We start from the raw sequence: 12,270 nt of genomic DNA, 5'->3' as shown, positions 1-12,270 counted from the left end.
GGTGATGGATTTCCTTGTTCATTGCTGTAACTGAAAGATGCAGAGGGTGTCACAATGAAATTGTCCTTACCCAACTAAAAAAAAAATATTGAGGAATGATCTGATAGTGCTATAACCTAATATAGTTCCATAACATGCAAAGTTAGGACATTCTCCTTACTTTTGGTCTATTTAAGCATCTATGACATTTCTGTTTATAGTACAGTTTTATTAAACGTATTTCAGTAGCAGCTGGAAATACTCAATACCATGTTCTGCATGTTCTTCATTAAGCACTGAGGGAACAAGGATATACAGGTACTGACTACATCTGACAAATTCTGTTGGCCATTCTTCATTGTGGGAAGGACACATTACCTCACACAGAGCTTCTCAAGAAATGGCATTTGCCCACTATATTGTCATTTGGCTTATTACTCACTGTTGGTATTAAGCACCTAGATAATTCTGGAATCCCTAAAGCCCAACCTGCTTAAAATGTGACTTTCTCGAACTTCATTTCTCCTTCATCTTCCAAGTGGCTAATGCACAGAGTTTCTGAAAATAAAGTCTCTTGTAACTCAAAATGGATATAAAAATGCCAAGCTTTGCAATAGAACTGTTTTCAATGAATAGCAGAGTATTTATCACCACTGTTAGAAGTTCCCACTAAATGTTAAATGAGGTAACTAATCCACATGTCCCTGTTGACCTTGGGAAAAGCTTGACACAACAAGAAGTTCCCACTCTGTTGAAGTACTTGGCATGCTTCTGTGCAAACTGGTTTTCATTTTCTTTTTAGTGGCTTTTCTGGGGGGTTGGCTTTTTTTTTTTTATATTGTGTTTTTTAAAGCTCGAAGATATTTAAAGTTGGTGTCAAGCAGTAATTATTTAGTCCTGGAAGGGAAAGGACAACTTGAATTAAATGTTTGTTTAAGCAGCACAACTCGTTACAGCCTGCTTAATTGTCATCTGTTGTGACAGTTCCATTTGTCTTTTACAGGAAGCCCATGATGGACTTGCTGATCTTTCTCTGTGCACAGTATCATTTAAATCCATCAAGTTACACCATAGAGTTGGTATCAGCAGAAAATAGCCAGATTAAATTCAAACCCAACACGCCAGTGGGAATGCTTGAAGTAGAAAAGGTGATTGTAAAGGCGAAACAAATGGATAAGAAGAAACCTGCTCCAGTTATACCAGAGGTGAGAACTGAAATTAAGCATATTGAGAAATTAGAATTACTGCTGTATTCAACAAATTGGACCTGGTAGCTCATCATTTTGTTTCAGTGTTTCCTGTTTTCTTTTATCTTCTCACCTTAAAGCTCTGTGAAGTGCTTTAGTCTGTTTTTGATAAGCTTCTCTTAGGTAAAATACATCTCAATTTATTGCAGCAAACATCTTTGCTGCTGAAAGAAGGAAATATTACAATATTATTTGAAATCCCATGCTTCATCGGCCTTTTGAAAAATTCTGCAGATGAAGTGTGGCTGAGGAAAGCCTTGAACAAACTGAAAATCAACATCTTGTACCATCTGTCATGCTGTGATATATGTACCCTTCTTGATTGCATGTTCGTTTTCCCTCAGTGCATACTGTTCTCTCTTGGCTTTTTTTATATACCCTGAAGAGGGCAGGAGCTTTATGAAGTACTGAACCAATAGAAATTGGGTGTTGCCTGAATCTTTTCCTTCCACCTTTGTTGTTGTGCTAGGTAGAAGAATACTGGCTTTTAATTTAACTGAAGCACTTACAGAGGGCCAGGAAAGCTCTTCTGCTGCCCTTCTACTTTCCTCCTACACACGTGTTCACAAGCACTGGCTGGTGGTGCCTCACCTGATTCTGCTGCTGCCCAGTAGAACCCTCCAGGCATGGACCCTACTGCCCAGGGAAATGGCACTGCTGAGGGAGAAAGCAGTCTGCTTCACGTGTCCTTTTCTTGCATGGAAGGCAATAGAAAAATAGTTTTTAGTTTTGTATGTAATGTTTCTGAACACACAGCACTGGTCAAGTTGGCCAAGAGTGGAATTCTGGTGATTGTTGTGAGGCTGTTGTAAAAATGCCATTTCTTTCAGAACTTCTGCCGGTACTTACTGGAATATTCTTCTCTTTAGCAAACAGTAAGGGTAGTGATAAACTACAAGAAGACACAGAAAACAGTAGTAAGAGTTAGTCCACATTCACCTCTTCAAGAACTCATACCAATTATCTGTAGCAAATGTGAGTTTGATCCTTCACATACTCTACTACTGAAGAGTTACCAGTCTCAAGAACCCCTTGATATGACAAAATCTCTTAATGACCTCGGACTAAGAGAACTATATGCCATGGATGTCAGTCAAGGTAAGATAACGTTTATAAATTACTGTTATATAAAAGATAGTTACTTAATAATTGCATACATGTTGTTGGGTTTTTTACTTATGAAAATATTTTCTTGATATTTAATATATATTTCATTGGTCTTCCACAAAATTGAAACTGACTCATGTGTACCTGGACTTTTGTTTTCAGAAGTGCTGCATAAACGTTTTATTTTCTAACCTAGTGTTCACTACCAGCAGAGTTAGCTGAGCACAAATCCTCACTTAAACGTAAAGCCTTCTTTTCCTTCCCTCACACCTTCCCCAAAAACTCCAACAACACCCTACTTCCCTTAGCTCCTACACGCCATCATGATGACCTGAAAAGAAGAAATGTTAGAGAAAACTAGTTTTCTTTAAAATAATTTAAAATTTTAAAAGCATTAGAGTATTTGGATAGTCTTTGTCTATTTCTGAGTGCTGCTTGCTAATTTTAAAGATTGTGAAGGAATAATAATTGTGTTTTTAATTCTGGTCCAACAGGGTCACAACTTTCTACTATTTTGTACAGCTATTCCTAGGCCAGAATTTAACTTCATCTGAACAAGTGACATGTTTACTATACTGTAATTAAAAATTTTGTACAGCGTGGTTTGTTCTATTTCAGACATTTCTCACAGGAAATTTTACCTCAGTGTGGAAAGCAATAATATTGATTGACTCACTCCTGGTACTGACCACTGTTTTATTTGCCTGATTTTGTTTCTGCTTAAAACTTGTGCGGCTTGTTGGGGTTTTGTTTGTCTTTGCCTCTCTTTTTACCTAAATATGGTAACCTTACTGTTTGGTGGTTACAGTGTCAAGAGTTTTCTCAGTTTACTTGCTAAAGGTCAGAATGACAAATTTGGACAGTATTTCATTTTTCCATAGAGAAAACAAAAATGAAATATCTTTCTCTTCCACACTGGAAACCAGCATATTTTAATTTGCCTAAATGTGTTACTTTGACTACGTGTGCTCCCAAGTGCATTGTTTATTTTTTGTCTGGTTATTTAGTGCTTTCAGCTACAAACTGGAAAAGCTGCTTTTTGCATGATATGATGTGTGTTTTACTTCAAGCAGGAACCAAAAATCCTTAGGAGGGCATACCAGGGGATATATGCTTTCTACACAGCAGTGCCCTGCTAGGAAATTTAGATATTCTTCAGTTCTCTTAATATGAAGTAGTTCAGCATTTCAATTTTGCAGACAGTTTCAAACCTCTGAATTTTACATTATCTTTATGAAAGTAAATGGTGAGGTGTATGTTTTACTTAATATCATTTAAGTTCAAATTTTATTTTATTCATATTATATTTTAATTTCACATTCCTCTTTGTTTTCCAAGTTTGGGCTGCCTACCCATCCAAACCAGAGCAAACTATTCTACATACTGATTTTTCTCTTTGCTTCAGAAATATAAGTGAAGCCTCTCTACTTACGTACACAGTTGCAGTCTGTGTTGCATGTCTTCATGCTCAAGTTCTGGAATGATTTAGTATTAGGTGGTAAAGATGCACGTCCTTTTGCTTCTGTGAAGTACCCAGTTAATTTTTCACTAATGTTGAATATCCAGCATGGCTTTCTGTGTTTGTATGTTGTTACTACATCCTTGATTCAGATTCACATTTTCTGTCTTTCTTTTTGTCTTTCTGTAGCCACATCGCCAGTTGACTTAAATTTACCATCTTTTCAAGGTATGATTTATTGAAATAGGCAGTGAAACTTAGCACTTAAGGGACATTAGCACCTGCTCCTATTACAACATCTGCTTAACTGTGACATGAGTAATATCTCTGTCCTATCTTAAATGCTTATTGCAATGATAGTGCAGAATTGGATATACACAGCTGTATAGAAAGTGTTTTTGTATAGTTTTACCCTAAATGAATTTATTCAATTTAGAGTCATGTTTATATTGATACTTTTACCAGACTTGCTGTTTTCTGTTGCTCATTACATGTGCATTCAATAGGATTTCTTTAAGAAAGTTCATTCTAGTAAAATTTTTAAAATGTCAGTCATGAGATTTACAAATCCTCTGCATGAATAAAGCAATTGAAGGAGGATAAATTCTGCAAGATAACAAGAATACAATTGACTGCTGTTACTATGACTGCCATGCAGTTATGTGTGCACTGATTGAGTGTTTGGGTGATCTTTCTCCATAGCTACAGCATGTGCAGGCTGGGGCCTAGCTTGTCCCACTTCACACTTTGCCATAAATTTAAGCCAGTAGGAATGGAGAGCTGAAAAGTCTGGTGCTCTTTTCCCCTTTTACTACCTTTGTGATATGAAGGATAGCATATGACAGGTGGGGTGGGCTGGATTATGTGCTGGTATTAGGAGCAGCTGAAACTCCTTTGCCCTGAGTTCTGAGAAGGAGAGGAAGAACATGGGTGCTAGGCAAACTATTCATTTTGTCACACCTAGAAAAATTATTAATGTAGGTGATTTATGATGTGTTTTGTGTATCATTGCAGGAGGTTTATGACACGGTGATATAGTAAGAATGCAGGAGAAATAATCTGCACGAAATAACATGTAGAACTATTGTTTTCTATTTTAGGCTCCTACCAATCTGAAAACATAGATGTTCTGAAGGAGAAAGAAAACAAAGGTTTTTTCAGCTTTTTTCAACGAAATAAGAAGAAAAGAGAACAAGTAAGGTGTAACTTTGTGTAAGGAAAACTTCTAGAAACATACTCAGATTAAGCAATCAATACTGTTGATTATTTTCCAGAAAATATATGCAACTTAGGTTTCTTCTTATTTCCCACACCTCAAGGCTGCCAGTGCCCCAGCAACTCCATTGATGAGCAAGCCAAGGCCAACATTCATCACGAGATCTAACACTGTCAGCAAGCAGTACGACTCGAGCACTCTGCCAGCGGAAATGCCGAAGAAACGGAGAGCTCCTCTGCCACCCATGCCCAACTCCCAGAGTGCTCCCCAGGAGCTCGCACGAGCCCAAGGCAGACCTGAATCTGGTATTGTGAAATCCAACAGCTTTAATAGGAAGGAACAGGTCAGTTATATTTGCTTCACTTCTCTTAAAAAGTACAGACACAATAACCCTGATAACCCTGTTGTTAATATATGATGAGGCTTGAAATAAATGGTAAATAAAAATGAAGTAATTGCTTTAAAAAATTTTAGCTAGAAAATAACAATAGAAATTGAATGATGCATTCCTTTTAATCTTAATAACCAAAAGTAGCTGCTGTATTTTGAAAAGGTGACACTAACTTCTTATAAAAATTAGTCTTGTAAGCACCTTTTTGTTCTTTTAGATGAATACTTTATATATTTAAATATGAGAAGGTGGTCTCACTTTATTATAACTAGTAATTTGGGTTAATTATTCCTGTTAATTTTGAATGTTTTAATTACATGAGATAATGAGTAGTTTGTTCTTTTCACTATATGGTAGAAAAAAGTGGACATGGGTAGCAGTCTAAGCATTGTTCCCAGCAAATTAAAGTTTTTATTTTAAAAATTGGGCTGTATGTTATTTAAGCAACGAGATCTGGGCTACATATTTGAGTAACCTATATATATCCAGTGTCATGCAGAAATTCTGCCTGTTTGTGAGAAGGTGTGAGAATTGATGCATTGACTGCTATCCTGGTATTGCACATATTGCCAGTTGTGAATTCCAATAAAAGATCAAGGTTAAAATTTTTGTTATCTATATTTTAAAATTTATTCCCTGATTTGCTTTGAATACAGTATTTAAAGGTGGTCTTTGGATGTGAGGTTACTGAAATGCTAGAAAAAGTAAATGCAGAACTAAATGAAGTGCAATTAATGAGGAATTAATTTTGGGTTAGACTTTGCGACAAGAAGTTTCAGACTGTGACTACCTTTATACAGTGATTTAGTCTTTCACTGATGCACAGAACCACAAGAGAGCAGTGTTTAACAGAAGTTCTGCTTTTGTGTATTGTGTCCTGCTGAAAAGCTTTATCATTTGAAGAAGATGAAAGTTTCTTTCTGAATTTTAGTAAAAGGAACCTTTGGGGGGAGTAAGAAAATCTTTTTTTTTTTTTTTACTTCACCATATTTCTCTTTTAATTGAGTTTAATTTCTTAAAATAGCTTATTAATGTTAACATGCTTTAAATTATTAATATCCTATTATGTCTAAAAGTAATGTATGACTGCTTAGCTGTCACTCAAACAATTGCTTAGATTTATTATTTTGTACTGACATTTCTTAGTGATCTAAAGTGATCTGACTGAAATTGAATAGCTTACAAAGAGAGGACATCCAGATCAAGTTATATTTTTGTGTATATTTTCTATTTTGTAGTACTTTGTGCAACTCACCTGAAACTTAGAGGCCTTCGGCACGTTTTTTTTAAGGTGACTTCTCACTCATTAGGATTTGATTGCACAGTGATTTATCAGAAAGTGTAGTGCTTGGGACTTAAATATGGACAAATATTTACTCTTTCCTTTGAATTTTATTAAATCAAGTAAAATATTTTGTCTTGTGGTATCTACCTTCCTATCATCTAATGAATGAATTTGGCATGGTATGTATTGCTCAACTTGATCACGGTACTCCTGATAAGGATCCTGTGGGAGAATTCCTTGGAGCATAAAATTGCTGCTTGGAAGAGCATGAAAACATCTTCAGAGGCAGTACAAGAGTTGTCCATTCTCCTAAGTGGGAATAGGAATAGACATAAAAACAAACACTTAAATGTTTTTAAACAGTTTTATTTAAATGTGCTACTGAATGAACTCAAGTTCAAAAATAAAAGGGAGCAGAACAATTCCCAGAAAGAAATACACAGATACTTCTTGGATGTGCAGCAGTTCTCTTAGGAATGCAAAAGCAAGCCTGGAGCTGCAAGTGGCAGAAGATGTCATGAGCAAGAAATTTGTAAATTAGTGGCAAGCAGAAATCCGAGGATAAAGGATAAAGTAATCTACCTTTTATTTTAGCAAGATGTTCATCACAGTCTGCCTCAAATCTTTTTCTTGAAAAAGTGAGATACAAACTGGACAGAAGAAACACAAGACAGGACAAAAAGCAGCTGCAGTTCAGACAGTGAGGGTAATGGCTTCAAGTCAGACTGGTTATAATGTGGAGTTCCCAAGAAGTTGGTGCTATGGCAAATACTGTTAAATATTTTTATAAGCAATCTACATCATGAAACTGAGTCCACTTTCAACAAACTTGAAGTCGGTACCAAAATGGGCAGAGGCAGGTACTCCAGCCACCACTCAGGGAGGCAGTGGCAGGCCGAATGAGATTTTAAAAAGATGCATATAAAATTCTCTATCTGGAATGAAGTACAGCTTCAGTAGCACCAGTAAGCACCAGTACAGGCTGGCATCTGGTCATGTCATCCTCCTTGAATCCAGTAAACTCAGTAATTTTATGCTACACCTGCACTACTGTGTCCAGATTTGTTTTCTGTAGTTCAAGACAGAGACAGAAAACAGGCCACCATGATGTTTAAAGATTTGGAGAAAATACATTTTTAATGGAAAGAAGGCTCAGATAGTATCTAATCACATTCTTCTGATACCTGGATGGTGCTACAGGGAAATCTGAAGTGTATTCTTCACAAGGGTGCATATGGCAGGATGAGAACTAATGGGTATTAGCTTCTCCAGAGGAAATTCCATTCAGACTGAAGAACAAAACTCACCACTGTGAGTACTGACTGTTGGAATAGGCCACTCATGAAAAATGGCAGAAGCTTCTTTGCTGGAAATGTTTGAGATGTTCCTTACCAGGCTGTAGCAATAACCAAAAAAAAGTGTAAGAACTTGTTTTCAACAGAAGGTTGGACCAAATTATCTCAAAAGGTCTCGCTTAATCCTGGTCAGCTGTCAGTAAATGAGGCCAGTAAAGTGGTCACACTAGATCACAAGTATTTCATTGGAAACAATATAAGAATTTGGTCTGTCATATTCTCTGCTGTTGAAAATGTGTGTATTGCTGGTAGGACTTAGTCTCTCTCAGGTTGCTCACTTTTAACAATGCCTAAGTTCCATAGCCTGCCCTTCAGTTTACTTGGCAGACTAGATACATAATTTATTTCTTCTATTGACCAGGATGACCATCTGCATGGGTCCCATTAGGGACAAATCTCTTTTGTAACATTCATAAGGAAGACAAAGTGAAATGTCAGTTTTGCCTGGATGAACTGTCTGCCTAGGTTTGGGAGAAATGTGTCAAAGTAGTAACATCAGACAACAGTGAAATGAGCCAACTTTAAGGGAACAGAGTTCTCACTGTTTCTTTCTTCAAATTCTCAACACATTTTAGTCCAGTTTCTCACAGTATGAAAAAGGGGTTAAATGTTTACTGTCTGTAGTTTCTCTGCTAATTTTACATTAAAGAAACTGCTTTCTCCTTGTGTGGATAGTTAATATTCTGATAGGAGAGTTGCAATTTTTCTGCCTCTATTTCAAGGTGATTATAGAATTTGTTTTTAGGGACATGGTCCTATTTTTAGGGGAGAAAATAGTACAGTGGATGACAGGGTACCTTTTACAAGTTATTACTTAGCATGATTTGCTTATTTTTCTACATGAGATTTGGAAGATGCCTAGCGAGCTTAAATGGTTAGTGTTTGTCCAGCAAATTTCTATGTTCAATCAAGTGGGAAATGAGCCTGTTAGTCTCTAATATTGAAAAATCTCACTTGTTTGTCAGTTTTAGTTCTGGGCAAGATGACTTTGGTCAGAAGTATGTTTAGAACTAGCAAGTTCAAATACACTGGCAAGTAGAGAGGACTCTCAAGGATTTTGCGAAGTGTTGTTGTATAATTTAGTGTGTATATCTTCACAGTTTTCATAAAAGTGATTGCAATTTTCTAGTAATAACACTTCTTTAAAAGAAAAGTATTTTATTATGCCCAAAATGCCACAGCTGATTTTCTTCCTACTGCTTTACTTATAAAAGCTAGGCTGATAACATTTGCATTTTATCCCATTAATGTTTCTCTCCTTACCCTGTGTACAGTTATTGTTAGGCACATGTGTAAACTATGCTTGGGTAGGAACAAGTGAAGATTTTTAGTTAAAACATTTACAGTTTAAAATAATGGATAGAACTTCTCAACTCTAGAAATACAAATTGCTGTAACTTACACAACCCTAGCTCCTAAAGAAATCGAAATCTCCAGGCTACCTCTTAAAAAAGAAAGGGAAGAAGAAGGCAGGAGAATGGGGGAAGGGTGGGAAGAAACTAAACCATAAAGTACTTCTGAAAAGATCTTTTTAGCCAGTGACGCAGGACAGTTTAGTTAGGATTTCTGTGAGGGGTGAGTTCCAAGCTGAAGAAATTACACCAGAGGCTTGCTTGCCTGCAACTTGATGGTCAGCTCTTCGAAGAAGAAGTTGGGCAATGATGCATTGAGCATTACGGACAGCAGGGAAGTTTTGGGTACAGTCAGGGAAGAGAGTGCTCAGGATTACCTGAAGTTTGTGTGAAGATAATCTGATATTATTCTGAAATGTTTCAGAATTGGTGATGAATGTTGCATGCATCTACTTTTCAGTATATCAAATGCATAACTTTACTCCTTTATTGTATTTGCTTCTGTACCAGCAAGATAAATCCTAGGGGAAAGTAGTCATATTGGTTGTTTGGACCAATCACCAGCTCAGTTTCTTCAAATACATTCTGTATGTCTTTTCTTTCCAACAGATCAGAGGTGTATTACTTCCTTTGTAGTACTTAGGATAAGTTTAAGTATTTTGGGAAGATTAAGCCATGAAATTGAGGGCGTGAGTTATTGTAGGAGCAAATACATATTTTTGCTGTTACTCCTTGGGCATATGCCTGCATACAGAAAGGGAAGAAAGAAATACTAGCAATATGAATAGCAATGTGCTTTGCTATCCCTGCATGATACAGTCATGTATATATCTCTGTTAAACATAGTTGTGTATGGAGCAAAAGAGGTAGGATGTGATATGAAAATCTCTGTCTAGTGGCCCTTGGTTACGAGGTAGGCTTTCCAGCACACTGAAATGCCCCTCTATCACTGTGGGGCATTCCCAAATGCTTTTTGGTTTTTTGCTTCCATTGCAGCTTCAAAATTACTGTGCCTTGATTACATTTATTTGTTTTTTTGGAAATGAAAAGAAGGGCAAGGCACTATGTCTGCCACTGCTTACAGAGGCTGGAACTTGGGAAGCACTGGCATCTACTAGTGTTTGCTTTGGGTGGGATTTGGTGCCAAATTTGAGACTAAAAAGTTTTCATATCCACCCCTGCTTGTTGCACAATGAAGAGGGTGTATGGTTTTAAAAGTAGAACTCCTGCATACGTTATAAAAGTTATGACAGAGTTCACTGGTGTTTCTGCAAAAAACATAGTTAATTACTTCAGTGATCCTAACAAAAATTTTAATTTAAATGTAACGGATAAAGCACTGGTTTTCATAGGCAGTTGGTATGACACATGAACACCCAGATGTATATTCCAAAGCTTTGTCAGATATGTCTTAATAATGTAATTTTAATTTTTTTCCATCTGTTTAAAGTACTATTTTCACATTACAGCCTTTGTTAGGATTTGAAAGCTCTTAATATTCATGTTGAATAATTCCTGAGAAAATCTGTTCAACACTTGAACCTTAACTGGAACATTTAGTACTTTCTTGAAATCTCTCTTTGCAAATTGTTTGTTTCTTTGGATGCAAAGGGCAGTAGAAAGACTTATAAAAATCTTCTAGTAGCATTTGTGATCTTATGCTGAGAACATTCCCCCCCCTACACACACACTTGTTGTGTGCAGAAGGGAACTCTGGTGACATCTGCTCAGCCGAGCGAGTGTGCGCGGAGCTCGGTGCCAGCCGAGTCGCCGAGGGAGCCTGTGTGGAACACAAGAGGTGCAGCCCTTGGAGGGGGGAAATGTGCCTTTGTGCAGAGCAGAGGGGCTGCAGCCTGAGCACAGCTGCCAGAGAGGAGACAAACGCAACTGCCCGACTGCGAGGAGGAAATGCTTCAGCAACAAAAAAAGCCTCATTTGGGGAAATAATATTGTATTTGATATCCCCTCCTGAATAAATTCAAAGGCTGAATACTATTAATTATTTTTACTTTTTAAGACCTATTTTGGAACTGTGAATAAGAAATTATAAAAGTGTAGAGTGTTTTTTGTTGTGTGACATTTTACTCTAGAAACTGTCTTGTTTAAAAACTACTCAAGCATGCAAGTATTTTTAATTAGGACTGCTGTGTTCGTATCCTCTGGTGTTCTTAAAAGAACATTTCACCTTGTGCTTTGTGTTTTCTCCCTTAAACCCTGACTCTTGCTTTGCTGTAAGAGGTTTGAGTTGCTGCTTTGGCATTAGAGTGGTGGGTAGAATTGTGTGTACAGTTTTGGGCAGTGGTGCTCCTTGTAGTGCAGTGTCTGTGGATCTATTGTACCTGATATCAGGGTGGGACAAAGCCGAGGACTGAGGGTGCCCAGGGTGGCTCAGAGGATAGTTTTTCATTCAAAGCTCTGTTCATTCATTCAGGTATTGTACTGCAGTCTCACAGGAGCTGCCAAACACTGCCTGACAGATGACACCTTGTGACAGTATCTTTTCTGTTGTCATTTTCTTTATAGATTTGATTGTATATAACCAAATACTGTAGCTTTTGGTCTTTAATATCCTACTTACTGTGGAATCTTTGGATATTTGTCCAGTGGTAGCTTTCTAAATGATAAGCATCTTTTTCCATGGAAATTGACACGATCAACAATTCTATTGTCTGATGTTTTTGAAAGGATTGTCAGTGAAACAAGAATATGTGGGTGTTTATATGCCTTCTCTGTTCCTTGATATTGTGCTTTGTGAGGCAGGCTGGTTAATTGAAGCACAGGGGAGTTCTCCGGAGATGACCCCACACCCAACTGCTGTGTGGATCCTTCTAGACAGAAATGAATGTCACTGCAGGATTTTATTTTATTGTCGAGGAAAC

The 12,270-nt window shown here is 37.1% G+C and overlaps 1 protein-coding gene across 8 annotated transcripts in view; it reads left to right on the top strand.

Moving 5' to 3' along the window:
* The window catches only part of COBLL1 (cordon-bleu WH2 repeat protein like 1), a 77,625-nt gene that overhangs the window by 47,221 nt on the left and 18,134 nt on the right, over nucleotides 1-12,270 (top strand). For 7 of the 8 annotated variants that reach the window (XM_068195710.1, XM_068195708.1, XM_068195702.1 and 4 more), the window contains exons 3-7: nucleotides 983-1,184; nucleotides 2,096-2,324; nucleotides 3,982-4,020; nucleotides 4,893-4,987; nucleotides 5,112-5,351. In XM_068195710.1, the coding sequence (XP_068051811.1) occupies nucleotides 983-1,184; nucleotides 2,096-2,324; nucleotides 3,982-4,020; nucleotides 4,893-4,987; nucleotides 5,112-5,351 (805 nt within the window). The remainder of the gene's footprint in view (nucleotides 1-982; nucleotides 1,185-2,095; nucleotides 2,325-3,981; nucleotides 4,021-4,892; nucleotides 4,988-5,111; nucleotides 5,352-12,270) is intronic. The other variant, XM_068195706.1, reaches the window with a different exon arrangement.

This window comes from Anomalospiza imberbis, chromosome 7 (genome assembly GCF_031753505.1).
Source record: "Anomalospiza imberbis isolate Cuckoo-Finch-1a 21T00152 chromosome 7, ASM3175350v1, whole genome shotgun sequence".
Taxonomy (NCBI): Eukaryota; Metazoa; Chordata; class Aves; order Passeriformes; family Viduidae; genus Anomalospiza; species Anomalospiza imberbis.
This window is presented reverse-complemented; position numbering and strand designations above follow the sequence as displayed.